Below are 14,787 nucleotides of genomic sequence, written 5' to 3'. Positions count from 1 at the left end.
ATATCTGACGTTTGGCTCTTTTAAATTAAACCAGAGGGTGTTGACAGAGAGGAGAAGGTAGAAATGACTCAGCCTGGGACTGAAAATATGGATGGAGGACCTCAGTTTAGCTTGTTTGTCGTGTTAGCGCTGAGCTAATACATATGAGGCAATATAGTGTCGACGCTAGCGCAAAGATTAACAGGCTAAGCTGAGGTTCTTCTTCCATGAAGCAGCTCTGTTGTCCTCCATCCATATTTTCAGTTACAGGCTGAGTCATTTCTACCTTCTCCTCTCTGTCAACGCTCTCTGGTTTAATTTAAAAGAGTCAATCGTCAGATATTGTCCAAGATTGACCTTCAAGGTGGATATAGCTCGCTAGCAGCCTTGCACCGAGGACCTACCCATGTCATCATTTACCCAAAATGCTTTGCGTGTAAATGGCCCTGTCCGTGTAATGTTTTTAAAATTTTTGATTAAAAATGATAAAAACTGAACATCCTATAGTGTTTTTACAGTCTTTATTTTGCAGTTAAATATATGTTTATTAAATAAAGTCTAATGCTACAACTAATCATGGATCCCTCTAACAATCAATGGTGAGCAGCCTGTCTGCCAAGATTCCAAAGTTGTTGTTGTCTCTGTACACACTGAATTCTGGGGCGTGGCAGAATGAAGGGGGAAAGTGAGTCAAAAGAGTGACAGTAAACACCCACCTGTTTCAGCTGGTCRTGCAGGACAGTGTCTGCATGAGCCTGACCTCTACAACATGGTTATCTTTGCATTCTTATGTGCATTAAACACAGCCAATTTTGTTTTGTAAAGTTTTTGTTTTTACCTTTTTCACAATGGTGTACAAATTCTTATCATTCCACATGTTGTACAACAGCGCTGACACCACTTTGCTCCCGTTGGGATATGACGCCCTATAAACAGAAGGTWTCACGGATCAAGACAAGTAGGTGGATGATTTATCACTGCTGTAAAAAAAGATCAATGAATGAAACACTCACTCTTTACCGCTCAATTTAATCAGCTGAGAAACCATGTTTTTATCAACAAGCTTCTTCGTGACCTCACTGTCTGTCAGCGTCAGTCTCAGAATTGTGTTACCAAGTGCTACAGCATCTTCATCATTGAACCTATTTTCATCTGTGGAGGAGCCGAGCTGGCACACCAACTCAGGCAACATCTGCTTTGCTGTGGAGGAGACACCAAATCATCATAAAAATTGTATTTTTGTAATGTGTTTTAATGCAATTATTTATGTACAATAGACATATGTAGCAGAAATCCACACAGATTAAYCCAGTTCTCATCTTGTTTGACTGTYAAGTTGCTTCTTACCCATGTCCACCTGCACTCTGCTACGGGACATGTTATCCAGCAAGGACAAGGCAGTCTTCCGAATGGTAGGGTTTTCTGATGCAATCAAAGACTCCAAGATAGGCAAATCTTTAAACTTCTCAAGCAAAACTTTGCACACAGTTCCAGACTCCTACAACACAAAATGCGAAGAAGATAATGACAACTGTCCACATTCATAAAACATGATATCAAACGAAGCCTTGTGAAATTTTCATTTTTCTACATGTTAAGCTATTGTAAAAAAAAATAGATCAATAAATTATCCTATAAAAACGTGGTTAATGTAGTAAACTTATTATCTGTTGCATTAATCTCAAAACCAAGAGTATGTTTCTGGCTTTCCCTCTTTCCAAAATTTTTCAGTAAATTGACAAAACACAAAACATTAAGCTTAGCGATGATCATCTTAGTTCTAACTTCGCTGCTGGCTGAGAGGTTCTGCAGGGCACCACAGCTGGCCTCCTGAATGGGTTCTTCCTTGGCATATTCCAGCAACCACAGGTAGTTGTCAATGACACTGGGTTGGCACAACAACTTCACTCCTGAAGTCACTCCTGATTTCACTCCTGACTGGGAAGAATCATTGCTTTTTTCTGGATGTCTGTCTAAAGAACACTGAGAAAAGAGGAGATAGTTAGAACTAAATGCTGCTTATGATTTGGTTGAAGAAAGAACAAAACTTTTGATGCTCACCTCGTTCGGAACCTTGCTGCTCCTTGGGCTGAAGCAGCCAACTGTGGCATTTTTCTTCTCCTGAGAGACGGACGCTCTTGATTGGGAATATTCACTGAATGCCTCTGGACGCTCCTTCCCCAGTTGATAGGTTAAATTATGGAGAATACATACACAGTTCTCCAAAGACTAAATGATAGAGCCAGAGAAGAGAAAAATAGGTCTTTAATTCATAATCCTGTCTTTTATGTTATCCAATAATTTACTTTCTGATTATTTTTTCACACGGTTGCTTTGAGTGTTCATAACAATCCAACACACAGAAAGTTTCTGAGAATTGTTTCTGCACAATGATATAAAGAAGGACCTTAATGACATTCAACAGGAAACTACTCTGTGGRTTAACTCTTTTCATTCTGGAGATCTCTTTATCAAAGCCAAAAAAATCCAGACTGAGTATGGCATTTTCACATAAGTTTAACATTTATATTAGTTTACATCCTAGATTACATGTCCTGATGCATCTCAGTAATCCAGGTAAAAAAATCAAAAAGAAAAAAATTGTATAGGTCTTCTGGACGGGTTCTTCTCTAATGAAACGTTTCGTCTCTCCTCCAAGAGACTTCTTCAGTCTGAGAGTTTCAGGCAAAATTCAGGCTTTTAAGCACTGCAGTGCTGAAGAAGTCTCTTGGAGGAGAGACAAAACGTTTCATTAGAGAAGAACCCGTCCAGAAGACCTATACAATTTTTTTTCTTTTTGATCCTAGATTACAGTACTGAGTGGATGTTTGTRAGTCATCTCAATATAATATGACCATAATTGTCGTTGTTTGTCAGTTAGTTTTTTATCACAAAATGATCATTTTACATACTTATTACACAAGTTACTGATTAAATTATCCATTAATTGATTAATAACATTCAACAAGCTGATTATTTTCCTGATACTGATAAGGTGATAAGGTGGAATAGATAGACAAACTGCAAATGTAAATGCAATTTACTCTGTCTTCTTACAGATACTTGTAATAAAAAAAATGCATTTATGGTGTGTTTAGAGAAGTTACCTTGTCATCAGTGGTTTCCTTTGAGATACAGGACTCAACAAATGTCGTAAGTGAGCTGATGAGGTTGGTGCAGTTTCGCATTATGTTCCTCTCATTAACACCACCACTACTCAGGTTCCTACATGTACACCCATACACCGTTTAGTATTGCTCAATCATTTAGATATTAAGAACACGAAACATTTCAAACTTAAAATCTTATCTCAGTGAATGAAMTATGTTTACCTCAGGCAGCCTGTAGCATTGTAGAAGACGGATGAGTCGACATATTGTTTGTCATCATTTGAGACGAACGGCACTACCACYCTTTCTGTCAGAGCAGGCAGTGCTGTATTCATTAGGTCTTGCTTCAGCTTGTCTTCAGAAGACAGGTTCCACAGCAGGCCTATATATCATATGCAAGAAGATTAACTTTTTAAAAGTAATAATGATAATAAAAGCCTAGTATTTCTTGAAGGAAYGCAATGCCTTTCAATATTCATCATGGCAAAAGCAAAATGTCAGTGGGTGTTCAATTTTACTTTTGAAATTCCAGAAATACACAACACTTTGGAGGTAAAGTTTTTATTAATTCCTACCAGTGATTTGTTTCTTGGTTTCAGTAGAATCAGTCTTCTTTAGTAGATTCAAGGCCTTGGCTATACCACCACAATCATAAACTTGCACCTTGTTGACCTTGTTCTTAAACACAAGATTCCTCAAAGCCCCAGCAGCAGTCTGGGACACTTGTGGGTTGGGACTGTCCAACAGGTTCACTAGAGGTGGAATACCCTCTAATGCTTGCACCTACAAAACAAAGATGTGATGTGAAAAAGATAAAAACGCATTTGTGCAGACACGCACAGATGCACAAACATCTTAGTAAATAAATTAATGGAAATTAGATTTTGATGGTTTCTCATTTTTAAATCTTAACTACAGTGCAATGGCTCGTCTCAGGGGGAAAAAGTTTATTTAAAATATTTTAGAAACTTTAGAGAGGATTTTACTCAAGAATGGATTGTGACATGACTGAGATGGGACTTTCATGCTATAGCTTGAGATGCAGTACACTCACAAAAATCTAAACGCACAAGACCAAAAAACAAAACTCCCTGCACAAGATGTACTGAAATAAATATTTGTGCACAATGTGAGTCACAAGTTTGATAAAGGCAAACAAATGATGCATGACAGGTAGTTGGTTTGAGGTTTATCAGAAAGAGTTCCACTAATATGTCAGTAAAAGATCTTCTAGGATTCATTAGGAATGAGTACCAACATTTACTGCAAGTTTATTTATTTATTTATTTATTTTTAATAAGCCATGCTCTTGATATTCTGTTGACATGGATGGAAAATCAGCTCTAATTTGTGAGCAGCAATCAAGTGACATTAGTCAGGCTTCCATTGTTCGTTTGCAACTTTCCTTCACTGGCTTTCTCACTTCAGAATTCATTTTGAAACTATTTTGTAAGTTTCTATGTCTCTTWACAGTTCTGCCCCCTTCTTAGCATTCTGGATTGCAGCAGCTGTTCGTACTKCAGATCAGATGATTTAAATGGTTCCAAAGATGTGATACAAGCTCAGAGGCGATGAGCTCACTGTTACAGGTCCAAAACTGTGGAATCATTTCCCACTGCATGTTAGGCAAACTCCCTTACTTGCCATTTTYAATATTCATTGAAAAACATACTTTAATTCACTGGCCTCTGACCCAGTGTGATAGGATTTTAACCTTATCTAGTTGTGCTGTTTCTTATTTGTTGGCCTTGTTGTTTTTAAGGGCTTTATGAATAAAGCGGTGTGGTGTGGTGTGGTATGGCATGGCATGGCATGGCATGGCATGGCATGGCATGGCATGGCATGGCATGGCATGGCATGCTGCAAAGATAAAAAGCAACAATGAGGGATGGGAAACATTTCTTAGGTGTAAAATTTCACAGATCTCTTCTGTTTGTAACAACACAACCCAAAATCAATCCCAATACAAAGAATGGAAGCATAACAAATGAAACAGTGTGTGTGTGTGCGTGCATGCGTGCGTGCGTGCGTGCGTGCGTGCGTGTGTGTGTGTTTGGAGGGTGTATTTGCTAAAAGTAACCAGATGTGTGTTTATTAGTCCAACCTCTATTTTGGCATCGTCATTAATAAAGGTGTAGTGCTGGATGGCGCTGGCTCCAAAATGTTGTTTATCTTCTTCAGGTTGATCCAGGAACACCACAGCTTCTTTTAAGGTTATGTCCATTATGCTCATTGAGTTCAACCTTTAAAAACAGGAACAGGGATCATTGACATGGTTGACAATTAGTTTATCAGATTTCAGTGAATAGAATTTATAGTTGGATTTTTTTTCACTGTTGTTTTTGAGGAGTTAGACAAACAAGAGCAGAAAGCAAAAAAAAAAAAAAAAGGAAACTCACATTGTCTCACATGTCTGCTCCATTTTTAACATTTTCATTGTACCCAACCTGCCATCAAATTGAGGTTGAATAGAAGGTGACTGGACAATGCCTGTTTGGCTGTTGGTGAGGTTTATGCCATTAACCATGGAAGAGGTGCTCTGTTGATGAGATCGAATGGTGTTCTGCCTTCTCGTGCTCTAAAAAAGTGATCAATTTACAAAATTATTGTCATTTGGCAGAATAGCTGCATAAGTTTTGTTTATTTATTTATTTATTTTCCAGAAAGGAATAAAACAAACAAAAAGTGATCACCAAGGTACGTGACTGAGCCGGAGAAAGAGGAGGGACCAATGTAGGGTCACTACGACTGGTTTTCAGCCCATTGGGTTTCTTGATTGTTTGTTGATCCCATATAGTCGAGGAGCTGATATGTCTTCCTTTGGGAACTCTAGCAGATTGACTATGTGTCTTCTGAAAATTGGCCTAAAGTAAAAAGAGTGTAAGTTCAGGATGTGCTTGCTATGCCAGAAACATTTTAATTTAAGAAGCATCAGCAACAAAATGAATTTTGCTTTAAAACATAGGGATACAACTATTTCAGAAAGAAGACTAAAACATACTAAATAAAAGAAGACATCTTCTGAGCTTCCCTGAATCATAAATTTAAGCTAAAAAATATTMTATTTTCAACTTTCACTAAAACCAGTGACAAAAATATATAAACTGGCACAATCTCTGAATACCTSTTAGTTTCTTTCCTTTATCTTAGTTATTACTAATATAGTCCAAAGTAAAGGCTGTTTGCAAGCATGATTGATGTTACAATTGAGTCATTTTGTGAGTGTAAACAAGACAAAGCATTGTTTAACATATCACAATATATACTCAGTCCAACAGCACTCTATAATTTTGATTATGTGTGTAAAAGCTACACATTTTAAACTTTCACAAACAGTAGCACAGAATAAAAGAAAATGCATGTTTTAGTAAGAATCTGTCACCACTTAGTTCCAAATGACAATAATTAAAAAAATAAAATAAAAAACAGGCAGAGAGTGAAGAACTTTCCACTCAGTTCTGACAAAAAAGTGTAAAAGGAGTTTTTCAACATTCAAAATCATTAATCAAAGCTTATATAAACGCCTGCAGCTGACATCTTGACATTTTGACTTCATAAGATAATAAGTTTGAGATAGTGTAAAAGCTGGAAGCTTAAATAGACAAAGACAACTGTCTCCTGTTTAAACTGGACAGTTTGCTGAGTAACCACTCATACATCAGCTGCTTCACTCGGCAGTGAAGGCGTCTTTAGACTTGTCAGCCGCACACGTTGTTAACCACAGAGTGTTTGTTCTCACTGTGCTGCGCTTTCGCTTCCTTTCTGACTGGACAAACAGTCATTTCCTTACATCAACAACTGAACAAGTTTAAAAGAATATATGAGCAGGGCAAATACAGGTGCCCAAAAACCCAACAGGACACTGTTACTGGTGTGTAGTCATAATTAGGGCTGCCACAAATCATTATTTTAATAGTCGACTAATCACGGCAGCGCTAGTCATAATTCAGCTKCTTCTTTCCATTTCCTCCTTCACTACAGTAATGAACCTTCTCTGTGATATTCCTTTGTTACGTGTGAATGTTATGATCATAATTAAGCAGTTAGAAAAACTACCTATACAGTATTGTTTACTTTATTTAATCATGCTTAAGATTTCTATAAAGAGTAGATATTTGAATACAKTAATGTTTTGTGGAGAAGAATACAATAGTCTTTAAAAGTAGCTGTATACATATGTTGTAGCCAGAGGCAAACTTGTTAGGTACAGCTATGTGATTGCCTTAAGAGTTTCACCATACATGATAATCCATAAAATGCCTAATAAAACACATGGCTTTTTTGTGCTGCTAAATGTGTGATAAATGTCTGCAAAAAAATAAAAAATAACTAACAAAAACATTAGTAAACTTTATTTAACAAGGCAAATGCCATTGAGAGCTCTTTATTAAGAGAGACTTGGGCCTGAAGGTAACCCAACATGCCTGTTGTTGGTCCAAGAGAAAACTCACCCAAGCAGGGAGAACATGCAAACAAACAAGCAGATCCTAGGTCTGAACCAGGAATCAAACCCAGGACCCTCTTGCTGAGAGGCATCAGCGCTAACCACTAAACCATACATAGATATAATCTGGTTGCATCTAGGGCTGGGCGATATGGCCCCAAAAAAAAGGATCTCAGATTTTTTTCACCCCAAATTTGATTTTAATTGATTTTGTTTCCCAATTAATGGAGTGCCTCTGTTTCAGGTGTTGAAACAAATTTGTTGTACTCCTGCCTTTTGTAGCAAGAGCCTTCAAACAGAGTTTGCAGTGAGGTGTTTGTTGCTCCAAGTCCGAGGTTGCAAAACCTAACCAATTCCAGATAACTGAAGACACAGTGCCTTTTTTGGGAAGTAGATCCTCTTTGCTAGCTGCCATATTGTCATGTAATGTACCAAGCATCTTGAGGGACAGGCGGGGTGACCTCTGATGTATAGAAGCCTCAAAGAGTGCACTGGTGGGGGAAAAAAATCCAGATTTTCCCAAAATAAAATCGTTATAAATGGCTAATTCAAATTAATTGAATAAACTGATTTATTGATTTAATAGATAAATCCCTAGTTGCATTTAATCCCAAATGATTAAATTAACAACGTGCAGTTAATGAGAGCTGGCTATAAACTGTAAATTGTATCAGCGAAGCACTGGTTCACCTCCTGGCCTGGGAACTTTCTGGGTAGACTTTGCWTGTTTTCCCTGTGTGGGTTTTCTCTAGGTACTTCTATTTCCTCCCACAGACAAAAACAAAGTATGTTAGGGTAACTGGTAACTTGAAATGGTCCCTACTGTAGGTGTTGTTGTGTGTGTGAAAGCTGGTTTGTCTTTATCTATCCCTGACGAACTTGCAACCTGTCCAACTTTTAACCTGTTGGAGAAAGGCACCAGCTCCACGAAACCAGGTAAACTGAAGAAAGAAAATAGTTGGATGAATGAATGGTTAACAACCAAGTTTACAAAGTGAGGAATTTGTCTTGTTGACTTAGTGTAGAATATTCAGAATAWAGCAAACACACAAAAACAGTGCTGCACAAAATTGCCACTGAATAAAACTACACAAACTGAGATGCAAAATACGCAAAAGCATAAAGTATCTGAAAGTATAAGATTAACAAAAATGTGCAAAAGTAAAATGAAAAAATACACAGTCATCAATAAACCTGAAATATAAAAAAAGTAACACAAATTCAATCCTCGAGTCAACTCAGGGTTTCAAGCCAGTTTTACAGCTTTTATACACTTTACTGTTTGGCTTCCAAGTTTTATGCTACATTTAAAATAAATAAATTTGTCATAGCCCATTAACAAAAAAAAATTAAAAAGCTACTTCAGAAAAGCTCAATATTTTATATTGTGACATTTGCATATAATTATCTTGTAATTAAAGTTACATTAGCTTGGGGCCTCTGAAATTACAGGAAATTATAGAGTTGATAAAATAGATGTCACTTTTATTTGTCAAGCTGATTTTGCCCTTGCAGGCAACACTACAATTAATTAAACCAAACTGTTTCATAACTGTACTGCGGTTTTTAACAGATTTTAGTAAACTGCGATTAACATTGCAAACATTTAACTGCCCAACCCTTAAATGATAAATATCCAACAAAGCAACTGACAAAGTAGGTTTCAAAAACAATTTTTACGCACACTAATGTATGCTGTGCAGTATGACTGGTGAAAAACCATTTAGCTCTCTAGTGAGCTTTACATACCAACACTATATGACTAATGGATCTCATGATGTGCTGATTATGAGCCTTCATTAGCAAGAAAACCCTAACAMACACCCTAGAAATGTCTCAACTCTACGTCAGGTCAGGTCAAGGCAAATCAGTGTAGATACATGCGCGCACACACACACACACACACCCACATATAATTACTCACATGAACACACAGCTGCAGCCAACATTACTCCTGAAAATAATCCAGTTTAAGAAATGTGCTGCTCTTACATACCGAGGAAAACAACACATTGCTTTCATTAAAACTAACAAGAAGCAAAACAGCTCACTTGTCTTACAGTTTGTGTTGAGAGACAACTTCAGATCAGTCAAAACATAAAATCAGAAAATATGATCTTAACTGAAATTAATAGTAAGAATACAGGAAAATCTAATTGTGTGTAGATTTTAGGGCTGCACCATATATCGCAAAAATATTGTCATCACAATATCAATGTATGCAATATTCATATCGCAAAGGACTGCTCGGAGTGTAATAAATGTCGACTAATATATTTGAAGAGTTTTGAAGTTGTGTTTTTCATGCTAACGCAATATTTAGACAGCAGGACAGAGTTTCAAAGCAGCGAAAGCACACTCCAAACATTGCCAAAAATGTTAAAGGTCACATAGAGTAGGAATACTGATTAGAAAGGGAAGAAAGAAATAAAGACATATTGCATCTGATGTCCTCATCGCAATAGAATAAAGTAGAATAGAATAGAAACCGCCTTTATTGTCCCACTCAGGGGAATTCAGGTGTAGTAGCAACAGCAATAATTACAAATATTATCGCCATCGCAAGATTTTCTAATATCATGCAGCCCTAGTAGATTTTCTTTTTTGAATGGCTGAAATTAATCGGAAGTTGAAAAACATTTTTTTCTATAACAACTTTGAAACGAATTAATGACAAACACAAAACCAAGCACATGACATAAAAGTTTGCRCTCTGATTTCCAGCACATGATGCTGAGCAGGAAAAAGAAAGTTACCACTTTGGTGTAGCTTGTTGACATGGTGGAGTTGGTGCGACTGAGTAAATCATTTCCTTTGGATGGCATAAACTTGAATGTCCCAAATTCACTGTAGGTTGAAAGTTTTGGTGATGGGCCTGTTTGGAAGGAAAAACAAATGAGGAAAAACATACAGGACACCAAAAAATAAATAAATAAAATAAAAAAGGAAGAAACGGAGAGCAACAGTGGATAAAATGTGCAATTCTTTCAGGTCTTATCACATCTATTATGTATAAAAAAAAACATGGAGACAGGTTTATGCTTAATTTTGCTTCCCAAACACCTAGACTTTGGTTTGGAGAGGTATGACATCATGTCAGACACAATTAAGAGCCTCTGAGTTGTAATTGTAAGCTTCATTGTGTTTCAGATGTTTATTTTTCAGGCTGGTTGGATCATTCATTGGGATGAGGGACACACACATATTCTGTGCCAAGTCTAAGACAAAAAAATAATTTTCTTTTAACCTGTGTAAACAAATGAGAAATTATTATGCAAAAGGCGCAAGTCTCCTAAAGAGACAGACCATCTACCTAAGTCCAATACAAACATCTTCTGTCTCACTTCTAAAAATAGTCAAACAGCTTGTTTTACTCAGAGTTGAGGTATTTTAGCAATCAAAACAACTGTTTTTATTTTGCTTACATACAACAATAAAAGCCTCCTGATCACCTCACCATACAAATCAAAAAGTAGGGATGCACCAATATAAAAATTTCAGCCGATATCGATATCCGATATAATTATTGCTGTTATGGCCGATAACCAATATTTACCGATATTACACAAACACACAAATCATATTATACATACTATATACGTCTTTTTTTGATGCTGTAAATAAACAACCAGACCTCTAACATGGCTTCCTACTTCAGATATTCCTGGCTGTGCAGAGTCAATATCACTATTATGATCAAACAGATGTCGCTCAACCAACCATCTCCCCTCCTAAAACACAAACACAAAGCTAAAAAGTGGGAAATCAATATTGGACGTTAATATCGGCCCAGTTTTAAATATTGGACCGATACGATATTCTAAAAAATGACCAATATCGGTCGATACCGATATCAATACCGATATATCGTGCATCCCTATCAAAAACCCTATGATGGATGTTAACAATGTCATTCGTTTAATTGTATTTAATTTATTTGACCTGATAAAACCCCCATTGAGATTGAGATCTCATTTTTAAAGGGGACCTGGGACATCTTGAAGTTTTCATCCTGCCAGTGAGCAAATTACATTTAGACATATCACAAATATTTGACTTTTGTTTCACCTTAATTGTATTAACAAGCAAGCAAGCAGTGAAATGACTGTTGAATAAGCACATCTAATTCAGCTTCATGGAATATTTTTGACTCTTCATAAACTTTTTACATGCCATTTCATTCTGCACAATTTCAAGTCATTTGATATGATTCTATCTTTTCTTCAACACTTACAGTAGCTTTGATTAATGCTTTCCTAATGAACTGAGAAAAAGCGAAAGCCTCAGTAAAGCAGTTGAACTACAGTAAAACCCACTAACCCTGTGCCAATCCCAACAAAACATTTCAGTTCTGCATTATTTTCTCAACATAAACAAGCAAAATTCTCATTTCTTGCTGATATTAAAAGAGGCTTTTGCAGGAAAGCCAAAAACAAATTAGGAAACATCCAAATTTAATCATCGTCACAAGTTTGGCTATATATAGTGTTTTACACAAGAACACCTGAGGTAAAGCATTTTTAGCTTTAAAAGATAGTTTTATTTATTTATTTTTTATTTATTTTGTCGCTGTTTACTACACTTTCCATGCTCCATACCGCTACTGCGCAACTTCAACGCAGGACGGGAAAAGCTGTAAACATAACTCAACTGTCACCTTTTTTTTTTTTTTTCCACGGAAGCCATCGTTTTCCCACACAGAACCAGTTTGAACGGGAAACTGGATTATTTACCTCATGTTTAACCTTAAACATTGGTCTTTATGACTGTAATTACGAGACTAACACAGAGAAATTACCCTCATTTGGGACAGTGGCTGATGCTATACCTTTCTGTAATTGTGGGCTGTGACGCACTTTTGTCCAGGTAAGAAAAAAAAATTCTAAAACTTTCTAAACTGAGCATAAACCTTGCAAACAGCGCCTACCAACGACGAGAAAACAAAATATTTGGAGTAAGTTTAGTGTAAGAGCAGTTTTCATACTTGTAGGAGACGACACGCTTCTGCCTTGTCTGGACTTGGTCCGCTTAATGCTGTGAACCTGATCCAGCACGCGCTGCCTCCCCGAGCTCAGGCTCCTGTCGGACGGCAGCGCGAGCGAGGTGTCCTCCGCGCCCTCGACGGTCGTCGCCGATCGTAGCGGATCCGGTGCCATCATCTTCCACGACTCGGACTGCGGCTCCGTCTTATGTTTTGTCCCCCTCCCCTTACTTTCACAACGGATCGGTTGAACCAGTTTCCCAGAGGGAGCGGACCCGGAGAAAGAGGCGCAACAGACTGATTGCCAAGAATGCAGATGAGTAAAAAGGTTCCCAGAGCTGCTGYTGCTGCTGCTGCTGCGGTGGACTCCACCCTCGTGACCGCGCCCCGCCGAGCGCAGAGGAGAGTTCACCTGCAGGTGTTGAAGAAAAAAGGTGTAGCACAAACTTCCTCAACTGCACCGCGCATTTACTATAGGTCCGTTTTAAAACGCCTCTTTTTTATTTCTTAGAGTCCCATCAGGAGCGTCACCAAGGGGGCGGCCAGTAAGGGGGGCAGTGCCCACCACTGTAAGCCTTCTTGACTTGATAGATCTCTGGTTAATGTTAGGGTTTTACCTTTGTTGAAACTGGCAAATACACATAAAAAATAAAATAAAATAAAAATGCATGTGTAATACTGTGCTGGCTGCATCTGTTGAAGTTTCCTTGACGATTTTATAGGCCTACTGCCATCTTTGCCTGCTGCAAAGTATGGTGGTCCAGTTTGTGGGGCATCATATACGGTTTATTTGCTAGCAATAACATGCACATGCAGACAGACCACAATAAAATACATKTATAACCATTAAAACAAAAATGCATACATTAATGACTAATTAATATTTATAACAAATAAGATGTGCAGCCAAGAATACTCAGCATTTAATGAAGCACAGGTTAACCTGCATGATTATAGATCATATGTTATAATGCAGTTAGAAAATAATATACTAAAATAATCACTGTATACTGGGATTTTCTCTGGAAATATATTTGATATTGTGAGCTACTACAATAATCAGTACATTATGGACAAATTTTGCACTGTTTCTGACAAGAAATTGGTCCATCACAAACCAAAATAAACATTTTAAGCTGTACAAAAGTCCAGCCTTTAAAATTTGAGGACCTGTCCCATCTTCACCATCAGTTGCCCCCAAAGAAACCATTCTGCTCTGAAGGTGACATTAAACGGTATCTGTGGAAAAAGGTCCAGGGCAGGCAGGGTTTCCAGATTGGAAATGATAAACTATCATTCTGTTGCTTTAAAATTATTGTATTTTAACCTAAACTAATGCATTTCCTGGGGGGTGGGGTGACACAAAAAATATGAGGTTGCTCTTACATGTGTGAGCACTTTGCTATCTGCTATCATCAGCTTGCACAGAACAACTACTGACTGCAGCCGTAAAGTTACTGCAATTTTATACATCTGTTGGGTGCTTCCAAGAACCTCCACTGAGTGTCCAATATTCAAAAAGTATTGACTTCAGAGAAAACAAGTGATATGGTTGTATGCACAGCCAAACCACAGCAGAAATCCTATGGTTTAAGTCCAAATCAGCATAGTTTACACTGTGAATTATCTTCATGATTCCTGAGCTTTTGTTTGACGTGCATTTTAAATGTCCTTAGTTTTATAGTTTTATTTACTAAATCATATTCAGTTGTCACATTTGCTGCTTTGTTATTCAGTCTGCATATGGATGGAACTTTATGATCCTTTATTGAAACATTTTGCCATTTTTTTAAAATTTACTTCAACACAAAACCTTTTTTAGACATGGAATGCTCAGATATGGTGACATGGGGGCCATATCCAGTTTGCAGGTAAACTCACTTTGGCCCACCAATGAGTTCATTTAAAATAATAAAAAAAATTAATCAGAAAAAATATATATCTACAAGAGAAACATAAAAAAATAATCTGAAATGACAAAGATTTTTATTAGAGAGGTGAACCTGTTATGTACAACTCCTGGCAAAAAGTATGGAATCACCAGTCTTTGATGAGCACTCATTCAGACATTTCATTCTGTAAAACAAACTCAGATCAAAAACATGANACAATAATAAGGTCATTCCAAAGTGCAACTTGTTGGCTTTCATGAACTCTCAAAGAAATGAAAAGAAAACATGGTGGAAGTCAGTGAATGTGAACCAAGCGAATCAAGCACAGGAAAAAAGTATGGAATCACTCAATTCTGAGGAAAAAAGTATGGAATCACTCAA

General features: G+C 37.2%; 1 protein-coding gene across 1 annotated transcript in view; it reads right to left on the bottom strand.

Annotated features, from left to right (window-relative positions):
* pkp1a (plakophilin 1a) overlaps window positions 1-13,168 on the bottom strand; it is a 14,926-nt gene extending 1,758 nt beyond the window's left edge. Inside the window, exons 1-13 of the mRNA XM_014017947.1 lie at window positions 12,518-13,168; window positions 10,290-10,408; window positions 5,783-5,953; window positions 5,489-5,667; window positions 5,194-5,332; window positions 3,665-3,872; window positions 3,312-3,471; window positions 3,087-3,204; window positions 2,041-2,208; window positions 1,765-1,962; window positions 1,327-1,477; window positions 993-1,179; window positions 818-905 (exon numbers count right to left, since the gene is read on the bottom strand). Coding sequence (XP_013873401.1) covers window positions 818-905; window positions 993-1,179; window positions 1,327-1,477; window positions 1,765-1,962; window positions 2,041-2,208; window positions 3,087-3,204; window positions 3,312-3,471; window positions 3,665-3,872; window positions 5,194-5,332; window positions 5,489-5,667; window positions 5,783-5,953; window positions 10,290-10,408; window positions 12,518-12,692 — 2,061 coding nt within the window. The 5' untranslated portion in view covers window positions 12,693-13,168. The remainder of the gene's footprint in view (window positions 1-817; window positions 906-992; window positions 1,180-1,326; window positions 1,478-1,764; window positions 1,963-2,040; window positions 2,209-3,086; window positions 3,205-3,311; window positions 3,472-3,664; window positions 3,873-5,193; window positions 5,333-5,488; window positions 5,668-5,782; window positions 5,954-10,289; window positions 10,409-12,517) is intronic.
* Window positions 13,169-14,787: the final 1,619 nt, after the last annotated feature.

The sequence above is a fragment of the Austrofundulus limnaeus genome, unplaced genomic scaffold (assembly GCF_001266775.1).
Source record: "Austrofundulus limnaeus strain Quisiro unplaced genomic scaffold, Austrofundulus_limnaeus-1.0 Scaffold3, whole genome shotgun sequence".
Taxonomy (NCBI): domain Eukaryota; kingdom Metazoa; phylum Chordata; class Actinopteri; order Cyprinodontiformes; family Rivulidae; genus Austrofundulus; species Austrofundulus limnaeus.
Note: the sequence above shows the minus strand (reverse complement) of the source record. Positions and strands in the feature narration are given on the sequence as shown.